Below are 22346 nucleotides of genomic sequence, written 5' to 3' on the forward strand. Positions count from 1 at the left end.
GAAACTAGGTCTCCCTGCTTGGTCCCATGCTTTGTCTTCTGGAATATCTTGCCTATGTCCTCAGAGATAGACAAAACATAAGCCAGAACATGTTAATGCTTGTTTGGTGCCTTTAAGTTCCAACATTCTGACTCATCACAGTCTGTAATTTTTTATGGCACTGAGACTTCAAGTGGCTCTTATGCACACAGCATGACTACAATATGAACCAGATCCTGTCCCAGATACAGTGGAAGTTGAGGTACAAAAATATGGAGCAATTTGCCCAGAGTGACACAGCGTATTAGCATCAAAGCTGCAAAGCAAATACCTAAGTTCTGTGTGACAGTGCAGTGCCCCAACTTACAGGAGACTGTGCTATCTCTTTGTCAAGTGGAAATGTAGCTAGATACCCCAACAGGAGAGAGTTTGCAAAGTCTTGCATTTTCTACATTTACTTCAGCTAGACTGAAATTTTGAACAGCAATTATTGAAAGCACAGTCTGATGGCAGCCAGTATAGGTTTTACACACAAGGAGATGCACACTTCCAGAAACATTGACCTTGATCAATGGACAGAATTTTACATAAGGCACGTTGCATTATTCTGGCCCCTGGCATGCGTTATATGACCAGTCACTCCTACTATAGGGCCCTCCTATAATGGATTTCATGACAGCAACTAGAACAGAGAGCTATGTGATAAGGACTACGTGATGATATCTAATCCTTTATGTTTTGCGAAGTAAGATACAAAAGAGTTTCATGTTACAAAATTTGCAGGGACAATGCAAAGTCACACATGCAGGAAACAAAATTCAGTTCTCTCACAAAGTCATAGTATCACAGCCCCAGTGGAAATAAATATTGCAATGATTAAAGTTTTAATGGCCAAGACTAATTGGCACATAAACCTTAAACCAGTCTACTCCTGAGCAGATCATCAACAACTACATACTCTATTAAGAGAGTGAGCAGTAGAATTTTGCATCCTGTATTTCAGTGGCCATTCTAACAATGTCAAATTTGGTAATGATTTCATTTTGAAGTACTAGATATTCTGGGCAATTTATATGCTACCAGACAAAAAATAGGCAAGAATGTTTAAAGCTGAAAGCTTGGGAAGATGACATCCCAGAAACCTCAAACATTCAAATTTAAAACATAGACAATCCATAAGCAGTAACTGAAAATGTGAGTTTCAAGGCCTTGTGTTAAGCTGGGAACTTTACAATAAGAATTTGCTTTGAAATCCATTTAAATGGATGCAGAAGTAATAGTCCAACCCCACAGAGAATTTCTAGTGTAGGAAGGAGTCAACTTGAGGAAAGCAGCCATGAATAAGGAAACAATTTAGACTTTCCTACTGGTTGCTTATGCATGGTATCCAAAACGAAGAGGTTTGCTATTAATAAGAAAATATGCCAGGTTTTCAGAAATAAACAGAATGATAACAATATACGATGACTTTGAGTAACATTGATTTTGGTTGTATCTTGCCTGGAAGGGAAAGTTGTCTTCATATACTTAGCAAATCCAGTTGCTCTACAGCCCAGTGGCTCAAGACATCATTTGAGTGAATTTCCATAAACTTCATTTTGGTTCCATGCTTTTGCTTGTTGTATTATCTACAAGGATCATTATCTAGAATTATCTACTAGAATCAAGTATATTTTCCATCTGATTTCACTGAAAGGCATCTTTTTGTTTGTCTGTAGAAAGGTAGTCCTTGAGAAGGTGATAAAGCCTTGCTCTGCCTGGAGTTTTGTTGCTGTTTTGCTAGCCAGACTTCACGATCATTAGGCTTAGGTGTTCTAAGAATACCAGTATGAGAATTTTCTTCTCTATAAAAATATCAAAGATGTAGCAAACTGAAAAAACAAATTAGGTACTTGTGCAGAAACATCTGTTCACATAGGGTGGCTTTAAGTAGTGTAAACCATTAACGTTTCCAGGGAGTGATTTTCAGGCACTTTTGGAAGGAAAGTAGCATAACAACTACCTGATTAATGAATCAAAATAACACAAGAGGAAAAGGTAACTTTGCAGAACTCTGAGTAAAGAGGTCTGTCCTGGTTTCAGCTGTAATAGATTTAATTTTCTTCCTAGTAGCTGCTGCATTTTGGATTTAGTATGAGATTAATGTTGATAACACATTGTTTTAGTTGTTGCTAAGTAATGCTTATATTAAGTCACAGACTTTTTCAGCTTCCCATAGAAGCTGAGCGTGAGCATAGACAGGACAAGCTGAAAGGAATATTCCATACCATAAACATCATGCTCCGTATATAAATGGAGGTTGGCCAGGGGTCAGGAATCCACAATCACTGCTTGGGATGAGCGGGGCAATCGATCATAGGGTGGCAAGAGCAACTTTTGTTGTATCACTCTATTTTGTACATTCTTTTACCATTTTTTCCCCTCTTCCGTTACTGTTCTATTAAACTGTCTTTATCTCAACCCATGAGGTTTTTTTTTCATTTTTCTCCCTCTTGTCCCTACCATACGGGGGATGGGAGGACAGGGGGCGAGCAAATGGCTGCATGCTAGAAGTCTTCTGATTTGTGCAGCACACAAAATCAATTATGCAAGCAAGGAAAAATAATCTTGAAATCCAGCTGATGTCCCTTTTTGGACATTATTTCTCTGTAGTAAAACTAGAAAGACAATTTGACCATGTAGTTTTTCAAACTAAGGCAGGCAGGGAAGAGAGCTCCATCATGTCTGGGTCGGGACTGGGTTCCTTCCCAAGGCACTGCCGCGGGCCCTCTTCGGCTCTTCCAGGGGACGCAGGATCCAGGCCAGGGGGAGCAGATGGGGCTGTGCCAGGGCAGCTGCCCTCTCAGCCCCTGCCACTCACCTTTTCCTTGACAGCACAAAACATTTCTGCAGCACTTGTTATTTGTGGTGAGACAGGAGAACCCATACTGACACATCCCTGTGGCCCTTGTATCTCATTTAAAGCTGTCAGCAAATTCCCCTGTCATACCAGCCCCCAGATAACAAGCGATCCTAACAGACAGCTTCAAAAAGCGTATACTTAAAAGGGTTTATTTGTCCTGCTTAGGATTTTCATGTCAGCAAGCAGAAATTTCTTCATGAACTAATGTTTAGAAGTTATTTACAATAAAACTATTCACTAACGTCCTTTCTTAATACAACTTCTCTGAGCACAGACTTGCAGGAAGAAAAGAATATCAATGTGTCCACTGCCAGTGCTGTTTAGAAACAGCCCTTGGCACAATAACCAAATACTGAGAAAAAAAGACAAAGCAAATGTTGCAGCATCCCAGTTAGTATTTTTAAAAATCAACAGTTAAAGACACAATGTTGGTATAGATAGTTGAACAATTTCAGGGTAAAGACTGCCTGAAGTTTTCTGGAAACCTGGTTTGGTATCAAGCATCAGCACAAAGGATGGGTGGAATCCAGGTATACCACCCTAAGAAAAACATTACTAAATGCCACCCAGCACTTTACAGGTTAGGATGCTGATGGGCATCAAACAAAAATTCCTAAGGATGAATTATTGCCAAGACTGGGAAGGTGGTACACTGAAACTGCACATCCGACAGCACTTCTGCCTGTAAGTCAGCCACAGGCATGTATGTGCCAGAGAGAGGGATGTCAAAGTGCAATGTGATGGTGACACCGCGACTCCGACGACACACATACTCCCACACATTCTCACTGGGAAGATCTTGGTAATAATTAACGATATTTGAATAACATAAAATAGCACCAACTTGAAGTCTATTTAGAGATTTGATTTGCAAACAAGGAAAAGGAAGAAAATTAGATGAGAGAGATCCTATTATACTTCTCTTGAGTTAAGCTTTTTAAGACCTATGTGACACAAATTGGCAGTTTGTCTTCAAAGCAGCAATGTGTGTGCTTCCGTCACCTCTGCAACTGGGCCTGTAACTAAATATAATATTTCTTAATATACATGTTTAGAAACTCTGAAATGGTGGAAAAGAATTCTAAAATGTCATTGACTTTCTATATGCCTGAAGAAACGATCACAGAAGGGACAGAAGAATTACAGGACTGAGCTGCAACCAATTCCTGGGATTGTTTTGAAGTGTAAGCCTAGGACTTTGCTTTTTGTTGATACAGACACGTTCCACATTAAATCAAAACTTACTTGGACACTTGAGATATTTCTATTAGCCTAAGATATACTAAGTATTAGACTAAATCTCTTCAACCACAGCTAAACACTAATTTCTCATATTATATACCCTTATTGGTATTTAATAGGTCATTAGAGTAAGTGCTTCGAATTTTCATTTGTCAAATACAAGAAATGCCAATACTTACTCAAAATACAGAGTGAGGTCTGTTGCCAATATCGATTGCTTTAGAAGCTGCATAAGGTCACTGTAGTCCTTAGAGGACAAGTTAGCAAAGATGTTGTGACCCTACAATGAAAGAGATAAAAGAGGTAAACGGCTAGCAATCAATACAGATTTTTAAAAGGTTTGCTAACTCTTTAGTCTACTGTTTCCCTGTAACAGAGGCCTTTTCTGATTCATGGAAAAACTACAACAAAATAATAATGTTAATACTGCTGAGATTACATTGGGCTGGAAGAGTTGACGATTGTAATCAAGCACCTGGGAGGTTTTTCTAAACTCTGCTGAAATTACAGCCTCTTGAGGAAAGATTTACTCTTTGCTCTGACCCTGCACAGACTCAGTTTATGGGGAAAAACTATGGATACATCTCAATCTTTCCTCTTACTAAATGTTTTGGGGAGTTGTGCCTTGCAGCTTTTGAGTTGCGCTCCTAATAGATTTATCTGTGCTGCTGCTTGCAGGTGCACAAACTGCTGTTAGAGCAGTCAAAGACACTAAATCAGTTTTTCATTCAAAACAGTCCATTTGCTCACTCTGCCTGTTACCATGTTGTCTTACAGTGTATACAAGCACGTATGCAGCTAAAGAATCACAACTTTATGCGGTTTAAATGCCCTTTGTGAGCCCAATAGGCTACTTTTTAAGAGACCGTGGATTAAGAATTTGAAAGGTGCTCCATGGCCAGAACGAAAGGAAACAAATTATTTAATATTGCTATTTGAGAGCAGGAAGGTACTTTTGCAACTGAATTTCTGAAAACTAAGAGGGATAGAGATCCTATAATTTCTCTGCAAAATCCTAGAGAAAATAACCTGACAGAAATAAAATGAATGGAAAATTCTAAATGCAAGCTTAAGAAGTGGTCTTTGTGACATTAGTCATGTATAACTAAATTAATATCAATAAAAGTACTATGCTTTTTTTTTTTTCTAATCACCTATAGAAATAATGAGGTTCTTGCTAAACAGAGTCTTATTTTGGTGGTATGTAACACTGTAATGCACACATTCAGCATGCACTGCCATCTACTGCTTAGGAAGATTAAAATGCCCTTAAAAACAAGAATTTTCCAGCAACAGGATTCCTATAACCATGACGGTCTGAGGATATAGACAAGATAAGGTCTGGAGGTAGAGATGGTATTTTTTAATAGATCAGCTAATTGTTGGTGTAAAAAAAAAAAAAAGAGAATAATGGTCTTCTCTGTGACAATGAAATGGTGATTTCTTTTCAGCTAAATATTGAGAAGGATTTGAGAATCTAAAGCTTATTTATGAAAAATAATTTTAAAACCAAAGTACTCAGAAGAAAATAAAGCAAAATGTATCAGGAGAATAGCAGCTCTTACAACATGGGTAATTTCCCAAGGTGTCTGTTATGCTACAATATCTGTTGCCTTTCTGACCTGTTTCATGGTGCATAAAACCATGCCACTACAAAGCTGAAGATCACTTATTTTGAGGTTAGCATCTCAACAGTAAAGGATACATAGCTCCTTTGTCTAATGTGATAAAAATATATCCTGTTTTATGTATATAAAAACATACACTATGTTTCATTCTAGATAGCAAAGACAGACTGGAATATGAACATTAGTGGATAGGATACAATCTAATTTCAGTTATTTGAGAGAGGAGACCAACTGCTCAGCAGGTGAAAGTTGGTGTACCTTTAAGTAGATTGGAGGATCCAAACCTGCGTTTATTCTAAACTAAGGGGTGTTGTGTTCCATTAGCAAACAGTATCTATCAGATAAAAATCCCATAAGATTAATTTTCTGGCCTAGAATTGAGGACCTGGAGAAGAAGCTGCCTGAATGATCAAAGAGGATGACTTGCATTTCAAGTAATATTTTACATCTCAAAGAAGGTGGAATAGATTCCAAGGAAAAAAAGGGTGTTTTTTTTTGTAAATTTCTTAATTTTTTAAGCTGGAAAAGATAAAGAAAAGGATCTAGTCTGACATGACCTATAAACTTTCGTGAGTGGTCCATGCCTTAAGCCTGTCTTCAGAGACATTCCGTTATGACGAAGATTTTGGGAACTAGAGAAATTACTGTTTCTCAGGAAAGCTTGTTCTGGAGGTTGAACAGTCTCATTGGTTTAGAAAAAAAAAAAAACAACAACAAACCAAAAATCCAAAAACCCCTTCCTTTTTTCCTTGGTAATAAAAAGAACCATTTAATTACTAGTATCATCTTTTAGATAAGCTAGACTAAGCAGATTGAGCTATTTAAATCTCATGCTGGTGCGCTCCTTTCCTATGTCTACTTTTTTAGTATAATGTTGAGAAACTGAACACTAAAGCCACAATCCCATGACTAATCTCTGTGGCACTGTACACAGAGGTAAAGCCATCACCCTGTTCCCATTTGTCTGTGATCATGGGACATTCCCAGATGCTCTTCAAAAGTTACTGCAGATCAGCATATGGTCTCCAATTGTGCTGCATGAGTAACATTTTTGCTTTTATATATGCTGCATGCATTATGTAACAACCTATCTGTGTAAATTAAGGAAAGCCATCCATTGTTTTGTAAGGATTGTGTGTCTACCCTTCTGCTTCTCTCACTTACTACATATCTCTGGGGCAGTGCGTGCTGCATACTGTTGCAGCATTCCAGGCAAGAACTACGTATTTAAATGTAACTGCAAAGCAGCTAGCGTACTTTGGACAGCACAATATTACTGACATTAAATTTTAAAAAAAAAAATTTAGAAAAATTATGCAAAACCATCATAAAAATACTGATTACAGAAAGACTGTCAAAAAAATTAAATTGGTCCAGCAAAGGATGACTGATACCTTTCCCCACAGGTGTTTATTCAGAGTAAGAGCTTGTTTCGCCTGCCTATAAACCACTGAGCAGGATATATGTAAGAAGACTGAGAAAAGCTGACAATATGATTAGGATACGTTCTCCTTGCCCTTAGCTGATTGAGTCAAATATAATCTCTGGGCTCTATGATCAGCATTTGTAGGTGTTTAATTTTGTGCTAGTTGTGACCTTTGTGGTAACCAATAAATAATTCCTCAAGGAGAGGGCATTAAAAAGGTACTGTGTGTGGTATTTCCTTTCTCCGGCTGAAACTGCCCAACAGTTTACAGTGAGATTAATAGTAATGCTTTTGTACCTCACTTTGGAGAATCATGACAGCATGATTGAAATGGTGGTGCTCCAAGGTAGCAGAGGTGCCGTAGAGCTGAGCTAAGGCTGATCCGCTCCTGAAACAGAACACGGGGAGTCAACAAATACTGCTTGTCTGCTTACAAAGCAAGTTTCAGAGACAATTTAGTAACAAAAGCATGTAGCCACAGTCTCCCTCTCCATTTCGGCAACCACACTTGAGATATCTGACAAGATCAAAATACAAATTTAAAGCCAGATACAAGGCGTTTATGCTCCAGACCTTGCTAAATATCATCAGCTGACTAAAGATTTTCCTGGAACTACATGAAATTTTGTAATGCAACTTTTAAAGCGCCTCAGTGGTGCAACAGCACGGGTGCACCACTGTGCAGTAAAGACAAACAGTAACGTCCCTGAGCTGGGACCGGCTGTTCTGCTACTACTTCTTAATTCTTAATAGATATAACCACAATGACTTACAATGGGTGATTACAAACCCTTTAAAAAAAGCAAACAAAACACAACAACGAAAACCCAACTGCAAATGCAGTGAGGTTCTGTCTGTATGTAAAACCAGGCGCTTAAAAAAAATACCAAGGTGAACAAAAAAACACAAGTGAGAGCACTGAACATTAAAGTAAATTTTAGCATCAAGAATGTATTTTCTCATCATGTTTATTGTCTAATAAAAAATTAGCTTCAAAATACACAGAGCAGGTGGGTTTTCTAAGTTTAAAGAATCTATGGAATACAATTATAAAATTGCAAATCATTGGGAGGTGCAGAGACCGGGACTGGATTGTCAGAATAGTTACTGTTCACCATTACTTCATTTCTGGGACCCAGCCTAAAGCGACAAGATGGGTTTTCTTTCCAAAGAAATGAGAATAAGAGATTATGCTAGAGACAAACAGAAAGAGTCTCCTAGGAGCATATACTATGAAACTGCACCATACTGATATTTAATTATCAGAAGCAGCTATATTAGAGAGAAGGATGTCCAGGAAGCATCATCCCTAGAGAATATGGTGTTGAGATATATAACAGAGCCATTTCAGACAACTGTGATATTGCCTCCATCATATACCTCTTGAACTTTTGTCACAGAGAACAGCAGTATTGAACACTGAAGATAAAATAGGAAAATGTGATGCTTAAATTTATAACTCAGGTTAGAGAAATAAATCATAGCTGCTGTTATGAAAACTACAGCTTCTGTTTTCAGGGATGTTTTATACATGTGTGGCAATGTTTGTCTTTTGTTAAATGTCTTCAGCAATTTCTTTATGGAGTCGTAAAATGGTAGCCTCCTCTTTGTACTCCGTTGTCAAACAACAAGTATAAGTGATAGCAGTCTAATACAGAAACCGCCACCTTTAACTCAGCCATCCCCCTGCACAAGAGATTGTTGCGTACTGTTATGCTGGAGAAATGGTTAACTTAATCAGAGCCTAAAACGGTCGAGATGTAAATCTTGGGTCTCATTTTTGTAAATTAGGAAGATAAATGTCAGTCAGCTGAGCTTCCTTCTCATCTGTCTCCTCTTTTTTGATTCTTTTCAAGACTCAGCTGCAAAAAGGCATCTAGCAGTGCTTGGTAACCTTTGCACCATAAGCTCTGCCTTTTGAGCACTGCAATTGATTTTCCTTGCTATGGTGATTGAAGATCCAGACAGTGTCATTGTTTCATTGAGACTGTGCAGCAACACCAATAGCTCAGGAAATGGCAGCTTAGCGAGTATCAGAAACACCAGTTTGAATGATGTTCACTGAGGCAACTCACCCCCAGAAATGCAGCAGCCTGTGCACTGTGCATACGCACATTGCAGCATAGTATTTCTGCCAAAGGTAGGAAAAAATAGGCTAATGCAACGCCTCTCTGTCTTTCAAATATCTTTGGACAACCACCTAACTGCTTCCCATCACGCTGGAGGATTAGCAGTAATGCAGAACAGACAAAGCTGCAAACACATGCTGGGATCTGTAGGACAAGAGAGCCTCGTGGTCTCATATTGTGACTGTAGAGGGCCTGGGGAGTTGAGAAAACAACATGGGATTTGGAGGAGTCTCTGTGTGCGACAGCTTTATTTCACAGCTTGGACAGGATGTTGTCAGGTGACGTTTCCTGTTGTGTCCCCCCCCCATTCTCAAGGAACACAGATTTTGGAAAGAATTTGACCTTAGTCAAGGGAGTTCCCTTAACACCACAGTAAGAAGAAATACCCTCAAACAGTCCACAAACGGGCTTCTACCTCACTGTGTCTGAGGGCAGCAGCCTGGACAATTCAGGGCTGCTGAATCAGGTCCTAAGCACTTTGAATAGAATAAAATTCATTTTTAGAATTGAAAAGGGTCTGGAGAGCAAGATTTCACATAGGTGATGTAAGAATCTGCCTTTGAGATCCAGCTTCGTGTTCTGGTGGGTACTGACTGCTGCAGAGGGTGGCCAGCCCACCCCTGCCCACTGCAGCCTGTCTCCGAACAGGCTGTGTGCCCTGGCATGTGGGGCAGGTCAGGGAGGAGGCATTTCTTCAGGCCAGGAACCCTGCGTCCTCCACAGCTGATGGGTATGCGGTGCAGCAACTACTCCAGCCACCCGCTGCGGATGTTACGCATCAGAGCTCCAGCACGAGGGCAACAGTTTCATACTTCATAGGATAGGAGTTACTTCATGTATGCTTGCCTATACTGGCGTGAAAGCGCAATTTCAGTTTTACCTATTTTCTTTTCTTCTTAATACTTGAACAAGGCTTTGCTTAACATCATGCATTCCAGCCAGCGTGAACAACCCAGATAGACAGTTGCAGTGTTTCCTGGGTTGAATACCAGAATCAGCAATACCTGAACCTGAAAAGAACATCAAGTTTTGGCACCACGTTTCAATATGCGGTGTCAGTTCACAAGGGGTAACCCAATCAACAGCCTGATACAAAGGACAAACCAGCGATTACCCAAAAGAACAGAGGATGATAAGATGGATAGTCCCTCACTACATACAAGAATAAGAACGTTTGGCCTTGGCCTAGGAGGCCTGAAATTAATGCTTCGTTCTTTCTCCTGGTCACCTTTTGCTCTTCTGTGGAAGAAAAACAAATTAAAGTAATAAGAATTAGAAAACTTACTTGGCTTGGAAGGCATTGTTGGTTCCCCTGTGGTCAAGGTCATGACATAAGCATCCCACAATCAAAGCTAAAATTTCAATTTCAGTCAGAATCTCCTGAAATCCTGCAGTCTGAGAGCAGAAAAAAAAATAGCGGCTGTAACTATCAGTAGCAAAAGGGATAAGTAATGTTAGTCCATCGAGCAACAGTCAACTTTGTTTTGATACCATGAGCGTTTCAGTAAGGAGAAATAAATGTTTTATTGTCATATTATATTCCCTGCTGTATGTTACATGGTTAGCAGAATAGATAACATCCTCAGACTGATCTGTTACTATCTCCCTGTTGCATTTCCAGCCTGCCATTTCTCCACTACCCAGAAGGCACTACAGGCAAAAATTGCTGAAAATAAACACCAATAACTACACACTAAGACAGGAACTGGAATTTCATATCAGAGAAATACAAAACAAAATTGATTCCATTTTGAAATTATTGTTCAGAGAACTACTTAGACAGATTTCTTCAATCCTGAGGTGACCATCTTAGTCAATCCCTACTGACAGATAGCCGAGATGTTAAATGAAAAGACCTACAAAAGAAGCCAGCTAAAATATACTCTATGGAACTGTTAGGAACTATGAAGAGATATGTTATCTGGGACACATGAAATGAAGCAGCATGATTTAAAGAGGAAGTGTCTCAAATGTCATATTTCTGCTGTGGGTACCAACTTAAATTTGGGAGAAAATTTTGAAAACTGATGTATTGAAATTCCCCACGAGCCGCTCAGACCATATACACCCAATGTGAACAGGGGAGATGACCCTAGAAACGTTTTTTTGCTACTATACTTCTCCTCATGGATACTTGCCATAGCAGTTTTCCTGCCTTGAACTGCCTCATGTCAGAAAAGAAATACTACAGTTACTGCTAACCTCAGGCATCCTGAGCAGATCCTGCCTGGAGAGATGCTGGAGCCTGTGCAGGACACCACCTCTCCTCTTACCCATGGAAGAAACAATCTGGTTCTTCAACTCTTCAGAAGCATAAATGCCTGCAAAAATGACTGGCTGAGGTGGAAAATCATAACACTTGTCTTTCCACGTACCAGTCTCCAACAACACTCCTCAATTAGCCACACAATCTAATCAGTACGAAAGGAAATTATATAAAAGGAATATAAAATACATTCATACTGGAGGACCAAACCAAGGCTGAACACAAACAGCGTGTAAGAAATCCTGAGTTCCACTGATTTTCATTGGGCCATAATTTCGCCCACTGGCAAGAAGAGGGTTAAGTGATACAAAGACAGTGAATATCAGTGGGACCTGAGGTCCTCATCTGGTAGGAACTTACAGGCCACTCAGAAGTGGCAGTCAATTGCTGCAATACCACCTGAAAACTCTGCTATGCATCCTGAAGACCACAAATTCTACTTAAATAAATGCACATTCAAATCTAAATAGCCTCTGTTTTCATAGTCTGAAACGCGGCTGCAGTTAATATTTAAGCAGTACAGGGAGCCAAGCTCCCCAAGGTGCTCAGGAACGCATTTCAGTGGGAACTGAGGAAGCACAGGACTTGCTACGATAGCTTTATAATTGTGCTCAAAGTTTACATATCAGAAAAGATGACCAAATCTGAGGAAAAAAGATTCCTTTTGTATAGAATCCACTGGTGTACAGAGTAACTTGGATATTATGAAAGCAATTCTCCTGATTCTTACTGGCATTGCTTTTTTTAGTTTCAGTAACAGCCAGCCAGGCAGAGGAAATTCTCTAAAAAATAGTGTTTTGTCTTTTTATTTTTTAAACATTGCTCTTATATGACAAAAAATAATCAAATTCTATTTGTAAAAAAGGGATTAAAACACAGGTGTGTAACTGACAACATGCCATGTGTCAAGTTTCAATCTAGAGAAAACATTCATGGCCAAGTTAAAACAACTTGAAGTAGTTGTTTTATAATATAAAATTGATGCTGTAGTAAATATTCTTTAGCATAACACAAGCTTTGATTAAACTCAAGGATTCAAGCTGTATTGCAAATGCAGGAAAGCCGATTAAGGAATTTATTAACAGTAGCAATATCTCAAAAATAAATGCAACATTTTATTTAATCAAAATTCTTGTAATCAAATATATGAGAAAAATATAGATTATTTCACTTAATAAAAACCATTTCATTTAAAATAATGTTACAGTAAGGGGATATCTGCTTTGAACGTAATGCAAGAAAACAGAGGATTACATTTCCCCATTTTTTTAATTTACACAGAGAGAAAAAAAATACATGGCTATAGACGATGGTGCAGTAAAATTTATTTTCACCAGAAAAGGAATGACCCATAACTCATGAGTGGCAGAGTCTCCAGTGAGTTATGGAGGTCATTCTTTCATGTGAGGAAATGAATTGCATTCATTATACCTTGTCCCACATTTATATGTTTTGTTATTAGCGCACCAGATGGGATTTTAATTTTGTATTGCGTACTTGTTCATTTTTACTTTTTGAAATAAGTATCAATGTGAACTGTGTTAGGCAAAGGCATTGATAATGAAGCCTGGGCTCGATCCTGCGGTTTGCTTTCATGTGATGTCCCTAACTCGCAGGAGCAGTCTTGCTTCAGTGCGCGTCTTCAGAATATTTGGGCAAGTCTGAAATACAGAAGTATGGCTTGCAGGACTGCGCTTAGAATTGTTCAGTATCTAACCAGAGAGAGAAAACACATACTTAAACATACAGGAACATACCTTAGATAAGCAGAAGGCTGACCCAGGAGTGAAACAACTGGTTTAGGTTTAACCTTTCTTGGATTTCAGTTGTTTGGCTTGTTCAACCCAGCTCAATTTTCCTTCTGCATTCAGCAGGAGCACGGTCAGGTCATTAGAGGCTATCGCATTACAGATTAGACATTTCTATGCTATAGTAAGTCCTACCTGAAAACACCCTAAAATAGACTTACTGGTTTATATTTGTGGTGCAGGCAATACTGCTGACCGTCATGGAGAAATCAGGAACAGGGTGCAACAACTGCACAAAGCCGTGCTGGCCTTGATAAATCAGAGTCCCCCTCTGATAGTCAAAGAATCGTGCCCTTTTTGCAAGTGAAAAAACAAAGGCACATGCTAACTTGGATGGTTCCCCCAAGACAAATGCAGTCAAAGCAAGCCTTGTGCTATTACTAGTCATTTGACTCTCTCTTTTGTGTCTTTTTTTCACAAGATCAGTCTTCCTGTCTCTGGAAGGGAGAGCAGCCCAAGTGGATCATACACCTGAACCTATTCTGTTCTCAGCCAGCGCCACAGCCCAGCGGGGTGGGATGCCTGGCGAATCCAATGCCGTGGGCACAAGCATCCAACCCTGCACATGGAATTGCTCGTTTGTTTTATTACCAGTAGTGGGGGCAATGAAACAAGCTTGGCTTGAAAATCCCAAATCACCTCTCGCAGACAGTTGCGTCCCCGTGCTGACTGCTAAAAGGATCCTGAAATTATGCTTTGAGAACCACGGTCAAAGCAGTTTATGGTCGAGGCCCCGCAGGCGTGCTGCTGGCTGTTGCAGCAGCAGGGATCTGCCTTCTCCCTGCTGCCTGCCAGTGCAGGCACCGCTAGCTGAGGTGGAGATGCCCGCCCACCGAAAGGGCAGCCTGCCGAAAACCCGGCCTCGCAGCTCCACCTAGAGGTCCTCACGGGTGAGCTTTGAGGGGTCCTCATCCCCTGGCAGCCTTTGGCAGAAATTAATGGAATTACCAGCTGAAAGGTGCTGCCTGACTTTGCTCTTACACCTCAGAGTAAAAAGCTTTCAATTTTTCTATAACTGGAAAAAAAAGTAGCATGTCAAGTTTATCAAACTTTAAAAACGACCGATGCCCACACATTACCACCAGATTTCATTAGAGCTCATCAGAAAGTGCCTGCTGAAACAATGTTAATTCTGCTCAGCTGATCAGCCTCACACCCAGAAGAAGAGGTGACCTCTTGCTGAATGTCTCAATTTCCTTTGTCTGTCTCACTGTGCATGGAACTTTGTTGAGCCTCCATAAATGCTCACAGACAGTAACCCACATAGCTGGGACGGACCTAGCACTAGACCAATGTCTACTTGCTAGGGGATGTCACACTCTCTTTTTCTTGCCTGACACACAAAGTTCTGCCACAGAAATGATGCCAAATGGAGAAGGACAGCTGGGAACCCATGCACAAGACAGCTGTGCCCTGCGAATGGGAAACAGGCAACGGACTGTCGCAAGTCCATGTAACCCGGCGCTGACCTGTGCTGCAAATGGCACAGGCTGTGGAGTCTCCACCTCTACAGACAGGGTCCAGATGCTGACCACACCGCAGAGACCGGCCAGCAACAAGAACATAATATTGAGTCATTAAAAATTCGGGAACAAGCACATGATATCCCAGATAAATACTTGCACAAATGCTATCAATATGAACATTTAAGGTTGACAGTAAGTGACTCTGGCCATTAAAACTGAACATGAAGAAAAAATGGAAAAACTTGAATCTTATTTTATCTGGAGATAAGGCAAACCCAAAATGTGAAATACAGTGGAAAGTGTTGTGTGCACACAGACAAGTTACTTCTCTTTTGCCATATTAAATATCTAGGACCACCAAGCTTTCTATTGATACATTTAAAAGAATTAACTAGCCAAACATGGCTTATTTCATGCAGTGAGGTTGCTGTGGGGTGGGGAGGAGAGTGAGTTAGAGCAGCGGTACTTCCAACAGAATTTACTTGTATGCCAAGAGGAGTTACTGGTACTCATAGAGCTACATGTTACTAAAACCCAGAAGTGTTACAGTGTCCAATGGAGACACAAGATTCACTTAGATCACTGTTAGAAGATAATCTTAAAATGTTCTAAGGCAATACCTTCTACAGCCTTTTAGATGAAGCTGAATAAGAAGGTAATAAATATCAACATAATAAATACTACTGGGATTCTAATCTTCCTTGGTTTTGTACTTCCCAATTTAAGAGTCTGAAATAAATGTCAAATCAAAGAGTTCCAAAAGCAAAACACTTTTGTAAGATCACGATCTATAACAACAAGCTCACTCCAAGACTGCCATCTGTTTTCAGTCACTTTAATGTGCCTGTGATATCACTATCACTAAAACGCTATAAGGTTTTGCCAAATATGTGTCGCCTTAAGTAGAGTAACCTAATTCCGTGTGCATTTCTATTGGAAATGAATGAGTATTATAATAACAAGAAAAGAAATGAAATGTTGGACAATGTTTAGACGTGTAAGGTAACGTGGCAGTAAAAGCTCTTACGGGATTGTGTCTATAGATGGATACTTACAGTTAACATGGCAAACATTAGCTGGCAGACGTTGAAAGCATGCCTCCAGTTGTGATATAAAACCATTCGATAATTCTTCCTAACTGTCAAAAGCCACCGACACAGCGTCTGAAATGAAAAGTACAAATTGTATCTGGGCTACTAAATGCGTACAAATGGACAGAGCAGTGCCGAGACAAAAGCAGCAGGTCTCTCTGCAGTGCAGATGGTTACCTCGTAGTCAATTTTAAATTTCTGAACCATTCCAAGTTCCATGAACATCCGCAGGGCTGCAGTAATCATGGCATCCACATCAAGCGAGAAGTCATCAAAATGGATATCATCAATGCCAAGCTCTGACACCAGAGGGATGTTTGCTGCCTGAAAATGCCAAAGGGAAAGGGAAACTTCTGATTCAAAACTTGAGTCTTTTTTTTCTCTGTCACTCTTACAAGAAACCGTCCATACACCAGTTCTGACCTGCCAATACCTCCCCCGCTTGATTTGAAAGCCAAGCAATAAAAGTCTTCATCTGAGAACTACAAACATGTCAAGCTAAAAGAGCTGGAAGACAGTGGGAAGAAGAACCTGGTACAAGCAGGAAATAAGCTCACCATCCCAACTGGAGCCCGTACACAGCATTTAGACTGTGAGAGCTGACCACTTTACAGTTACTGCAACAACACGATATATTCCAATGCAAATTACAATGCTGTAATGCAAGAAACATCTGGACAGCCAGCAGCTGGGAATTTTAATTGCTACCATTCAGAAATGCAAAGTAAATATACTGCTCTGCAGAATTTCTTCATCCAAGTGTCTTTATGTTCATAAGCACACAAGTGCCCTTTGCTTTACACGGTTCATGACACATTCATAGAACCAAAGAGAGTAGTACAAGAAATGTCTAGCAGAAGTAATTTTTAAAGTAAAATAAAAGTAATTTTCAACGTGCTAGTTACGTAGTAAGTCAATAAACAACAGCAAAAGCCTTACATTTTGCTTTGTCTGTGTAAGAGCAGACATTTTTCAGTTTGTAAGAGAGGAACGAGCTTTTCATGCACACAAAAACATATAGATGAGTGTGCAGGACTGGCTGATGCATACAGTTGCGCACACAGATGTGTTGTGGCTGGCCCAGTGGCAGCACCTGCGGGAGCAGGCAGAGGTGCTGACAACCCTCACGGGCTCGTTTGCCCTTCCTTATGCCCCTTCGGACTTGCCACTCATCTCCCTAGAGAGGGCAGGTGGAGGAGGCTGCGTTTGCTGAAGGAGCATCTGTTCCCTGTCTCCCACAGCGAGAAGGTGATGGGTCAGGTAGAAACCTCACAAAGGGGCTAGATCCAGCCCACAGGCCATGAGCTGGACCATGCTGAATTAGTTAAAATCGCATGGACTCAGCTGGTTTGGCACATCCAGGTACTCACTTGCAGAAAATACCGATTTGTTCATGCAACTCTAAGTTCACCTTCACAATTACAGCTTTTTCTACCTGACCACCTTACAGTTTCCTTTTTGAAAACTTGTGTTTTGAAATATTGCACCCTAACTACAACAAGTTACTGACATGTAAAAAGCTTTTTCTAGTCAAAGGGAAAGTGCCACCTCGATAATTATTTTATGCAGAGATTAGGCTGGTTTAGCTATGCCACATAAGAGAGGATGGTGCAAACCTGCCATAAAATAGTATTAACGTTGCAGTGTTAACTTATTTGCTAGCTAGAAGTAAAGTCTTTTCAGTTCAGCACCCAGTAAAGCATGCCAATACCACAAAAAGTCACGGCATAGAAAATACAACAAACCCCTCAAGTCAAATATCATCCCAGGACACAGCTGAAGAACCTCTGGAGCATGCAGGCAGAGACGTAAGCTCTGTTAACTGCATAGTTAGTCTGCTAATGTACTTATCCAGGTTGAATCAATTCAGCATCTTTTTTCGAATAATTATTGAAACATTTTAAATGCTTCTAGATGATCCCAACAGGAGTTACACCTTAACACCCTTTAAGATCTGACTGAAAAGCTACGTATTTACTTCTGAGGTAAAGAAAGAAAGAAAGAAAATATGGGTAGGTATGAAACAGGAATGATGGCCCAGAGACTGTTGTCCAAACCTTCACCTGCCTTACAAAAATTGTGACTTTTGTATCAATCAGTTATTCTTCAGAGCTTTGAGGGATAGTCAAGATGCACACTAATAGTTAGTCTATGAATACACTCATTGCGTAGTAAATGCACTCTCTATAAAATCTCTCTGAAGGAAGAAACACATTTGTCTATCTTGCTCATTTGTTCCTTAGAGAGAAGTTTAAATGACAAAGATGCTGAAACAGAAGCACTTGACTGTAAGTGGACCTACTTGAAACTGTTTTATCAAAACTATTCTTTACAAACCTACTGCAGCATTTTCATTAACTTTGAAGTGGGCTCTGATTAAAATTTTCATGGGTTTTGTCCTCTTAAAGGAAAAGAGATATTTTCCTTGCTAATTTTTTACTGGAAACAAACACTTTTACCAGCCTGTTACAATTCAAGGGAGAACACTTGAAGCAGTTGCTCAACTAAAATTGTTTTTCCTTTTGTCAAACAGTGGAGAAATAACAATATATTCCAAATCTATTACCAACTGAACAACAGGATATTAACAAAGCAAGTCAAAAACAATTTCTTCCCGCGTCAGTCGGAAACTTTTAAATATTTATGAGGTTTTACATTCCTAAATTTAACAGGAGTGCCATAATCCAAAATAACTGCTGAATTAATAGCCAGGAGATAACATTTGTATAAAAGAACCATTTGCTTTACAACAGCAATAAAGGAAACAACAGAATTATGAGTGTTGAGACTAATTTGAATAATGTTTAAAAAATGATATGTTGCGGGGCTGCAGTAGTATTCCGGCTGCACCTGGCATTGTCTGTCCTCAGCTTCTTATGCTGCAAATGCAGCAGTCCAGGGTTTATAGGAGAGCAGTCATTAAAACTTCATTTTTTTTAATTACAAAGATATAAAAAATATTCATAATACAGAATATTAAAACATATCCATCCCTGAAATTTTGTTGCACTGCAGGACGAATTCCAGCAGATTTCTTAAAATAAACAGCAATAACAACACTCTCTTCCAGGAAAACAGAGGGGATGAAAGTACCATGACAATAAGAGGAAGGGGCAGGCAATTAAAATTCAAGTTACAGTGAAATTATTTTTTAAAGCACCCCAGTGATTTAGAATCACTTAAAAGGCTTGCTTCCCTTTGAACATTTTGAAGTTCAATTTCCCCTTTCTAAAAACAATTAAGAACATTATACTCTGAAGTCTTTTTACCCTGCAGACCAGACCAAGCAATTTCAATGCTCTTCATCCTTGAGAAAAATTCACATGACTCTTCTGTGAGCTTATGGTAAATTAAAGCCGGACGTGCCTCCTCTGGTCATATCTCCATACCCTCTGGTACTAAAGCAAAGATTTGTCTTGAAAGGAACCGTGAACACAAGTTGGGCTTAACACACGGAAGACAACTGATCTTGCCTAATAAAGTACAAACTCAGCACTTACCAGACTGGGAAACTATCACCGCTTGTAGGCAGCCTGAAAAAGAGGATGTCATGCTCCCAATGAGAGCATAAAGACAAGGTTTGTGGCTACCCCATACTCAGATGTGCGTGGGACGGGGTGGAATGGATACAGGAAGGAGGAGAAGCACCTTTGTACTCAATTCAGGATTGGAGACAGGTTCTCCTTTCCTCATTCATTGCTCTTTGCTATCGTATAAATTGCTTCACAGACTGCTTGGTATAAGTGATCAGCTAGGAGACAAGTGACTGGTTGAGCCTTACCTTACATCAGCCATCGCCAAAGGGCCATATGTCATTAATGACCATCATACCTCCAAATACACGCAACATCAAAGTGGCCTCTACCAACAATGAAGTCCCAATTCTGGCCACCATCAAAGACAGCCCACGTGAACAGAAAAATAATGTTTCTGGTTCAGTATCAGTAAATCTTTGGGCTGCTGTAGATAAATAAAACCTAAGAAGGAAAACTTTAGGAAAGTAAAGAGTCAAAGTTTTAGGGAAACTTTGAAAGGCTAAATACTTGAAATAAAAGCTACTATTCTACGCTTATGCCTTTGTGCTGCTGAAGACAACTATTTCATGGTTTTAGAAGTATGTATAAAACATATGCTGTATAAAATGGTTTCTTTATATTGTTAGCATGCAAGCAGATAAGAATAAAGATAAGCATTCATACTTGTTTTTTCTTCTGGGCAGTATGTGTTCCTAGGTAAACATATGTCAGAAAAATGCAGTATAACATGCACGCACACATACAGAGAGCATTTTATGACATTCTCACTGTAAGGGCTGAACAAAGTGATCACAGTTAATCAACACAAGAAAAAGGGGAGACTTCTGCCGCTTTTACTGAGCGTATTTCCTGAATGAGAGATAGGTTTTACATTCAGCTTGGGTAACGTTACTGCAAATTACTTTCCTTTTAATCCTACTTTCAGTTTCTGTCTTATACTACAGTGTATACTTCATAATGGCCAATACTGCTATTGATAAAACATACGCAAAGCATACCCTTAAATACCCTCTTACAAATTAGCTTTAAATCAGTTTATAGTTATAAATAGTACAAGAATGATCTCTTGGCGATGGGTGAAAGGAAAGGGGGTAGGCTTCCTGTCCTGGGTAACTTGTAGGTGTGATAGCTGCTGTAAGCTCATGATAGGTGTCTTGCTATTTTAGGATCTGGAAACACATTACCAGTCATTCCAAACAGGGAAGAAACTTTATGGATTTCCCTAATGATCCACACAGTTTTACAAACCAAACTACCTGCATGAGCTGGAAGTCTAGTTTTCAGTATAGGAAAGCTATACTAAGCTAAAGTCCCTCATTCCAGCTAGTCAGATGTACTGCCAGTGGAGATCAGCAGACAGGTTGCATGCTGCCAGCTTAAAAAAAAGGTCACAGGGAAATAATTCCTTATGGAGGGAAAAAATGTATCATGTCAGGAACAAATAGGAAATAGCAATTTGCATATTTGCTACTCTCTGATAGCACAATTTGGTTAAGAGACCATCTGGGTCAGTGGTGGAGAGGGGGCAATTTCAAAGTGGTGATTACATTTTGAATCATCTTGCCATAATCCTCTTATTCCATCCTTATGTCTGACAAGTTAGCACACACTGATAGGCAGCTTAAGGACTTTCTTAAACAAAAGATACCTACAGCTCAAGGGTCTGGTTGTAATAAGCTGATTCAGCATTACACATTATATGAAAACACAGGTTTTGATCCTGTTTGATAACAAGAACAAAGGACAAAATATCATTCCACAGAGCAGCAGGGAAGGCTTACTAAACGATTTTGTACTAACTCTTCTAATAACATATTCTTCACAATCTTACATATCTGTATTTGATAACGTGATAAAATCAGACATAAGGAAATGGGCAAGTTCTTCAGAAAGCATTCTTTTGCCTTGTAAAACGTTCACTACCATGGAAGCGGTCCAGCTAAACACAGAAAACTTGGACTGAAACCCTACGTTGCTGTGTCAGCTTAAACTCTCTGCACTTCGGTTTTACTACCTGCGTGGATAAGACATCATTACGATTCCTTATGCGAGGAAAGCATTTTTGAAACCTACTGATAAGTACACTAGTATTGCTTTATTAAAAAAAAAGCAGCGCGTCCCGCCATTTGGTATGCTCAGCTTCTTTCCCAGGTGATATCAGAACTATTCTGTGACAACAGCTTCCACTACTGAATACAGTCCACTTTTTATATAGCCCAGTGGACAATGACACGTGGAACGGTTAGCAAGGTTTCCTAATCAGAAAATACTGCCAGACCAATGGAGAAAAAGTAAAAAGAAACTTAAATGTATATAACAAAGATATCCCATGAAATATATGTCCCAATGTAGCAAAAGAATGGCAAAACAATATGGTATGCCTCTTAACACCCAGGGGCACTACTTGAGTCAGGAGTCCATGTACTACAATTTCAATAGCGGGTCAGGACCTGACCTCATTTATACTTTATAGTGAAACTGGAGCTTCAGACAACGTGACATACACAAAAAAGATAAGACTACCCTTTCAAGTATCTCTTCACCTAGAATCTCTCTCAGAAGATTAGGAACTGAAAAAGTTTAAAGGCTGGTCATCAAAACCTGCACGGAAAGCATCAAAGTCAAGAATATTTAAATGCAATGCCTTCTTTATCTCTCACTTAATCTTCTATCAAGCCATACTGGAGACAGTATTTTCTGATGGCAAAGATTTTTATTTGTAAAGGGTTCTTTTCATGTATAAAGGCCTCTAAAATATTTGCTTATATTTATAGCTGCAGGCATCTTTTAAAATGTTATCTTTATAGTCAGTTATTAGCAGTAGTGGACAAATTTTGCACTTCATAACCACAGAAGACCAAAGCCTGTTATGC

General features: G+C 39.5%; 1 protein-coding gene across 1 annotated transcript in view; it reads right to left on the minus strand.

The window, feature by feature from the left end:
* Positions 1-22346, minus strand: part of PDE11A (phosphodiesterase 11A) — a gene marked incomplete at its 5' end in the record, with an annotated part of 140331 nt that overhangs the window by 21525 nt on the left and 96460 nt on the right. Inside the window, 5 exons of the mRNA XM_082483281.1 lie at positions 4303-4403; positions 7475-7565; positions 10592-10701; positions 15902-16009; positions 16115-16261. Of these exons, the coding sequence (XP_082339407.1) occupies positions 4303-4403; positions 7475-7565; positions 10592-10701; positions 15902-16009; positions 16115-16261 (557 nt within the window). The remainder of the gene's footprint in view (positions 1-4302; positions 4404-7474; positions 7566-10591; positions 10702-15901; positions 16010-16114; positions 16262-22346) is intronic.

This window comes from Vanellus vanellus (genome assembly GCF_965231255.1).
Source record: "Vanellus vanellus genome assembly, chromosome: 5".
Classification (NCBI taxonomy): domain Eukaryota; kingdom Metazoa; phylum Chordata; class Aves; order Charadriiformes; family Charadriidae; genus Vanellus; species Vanellus vanellus.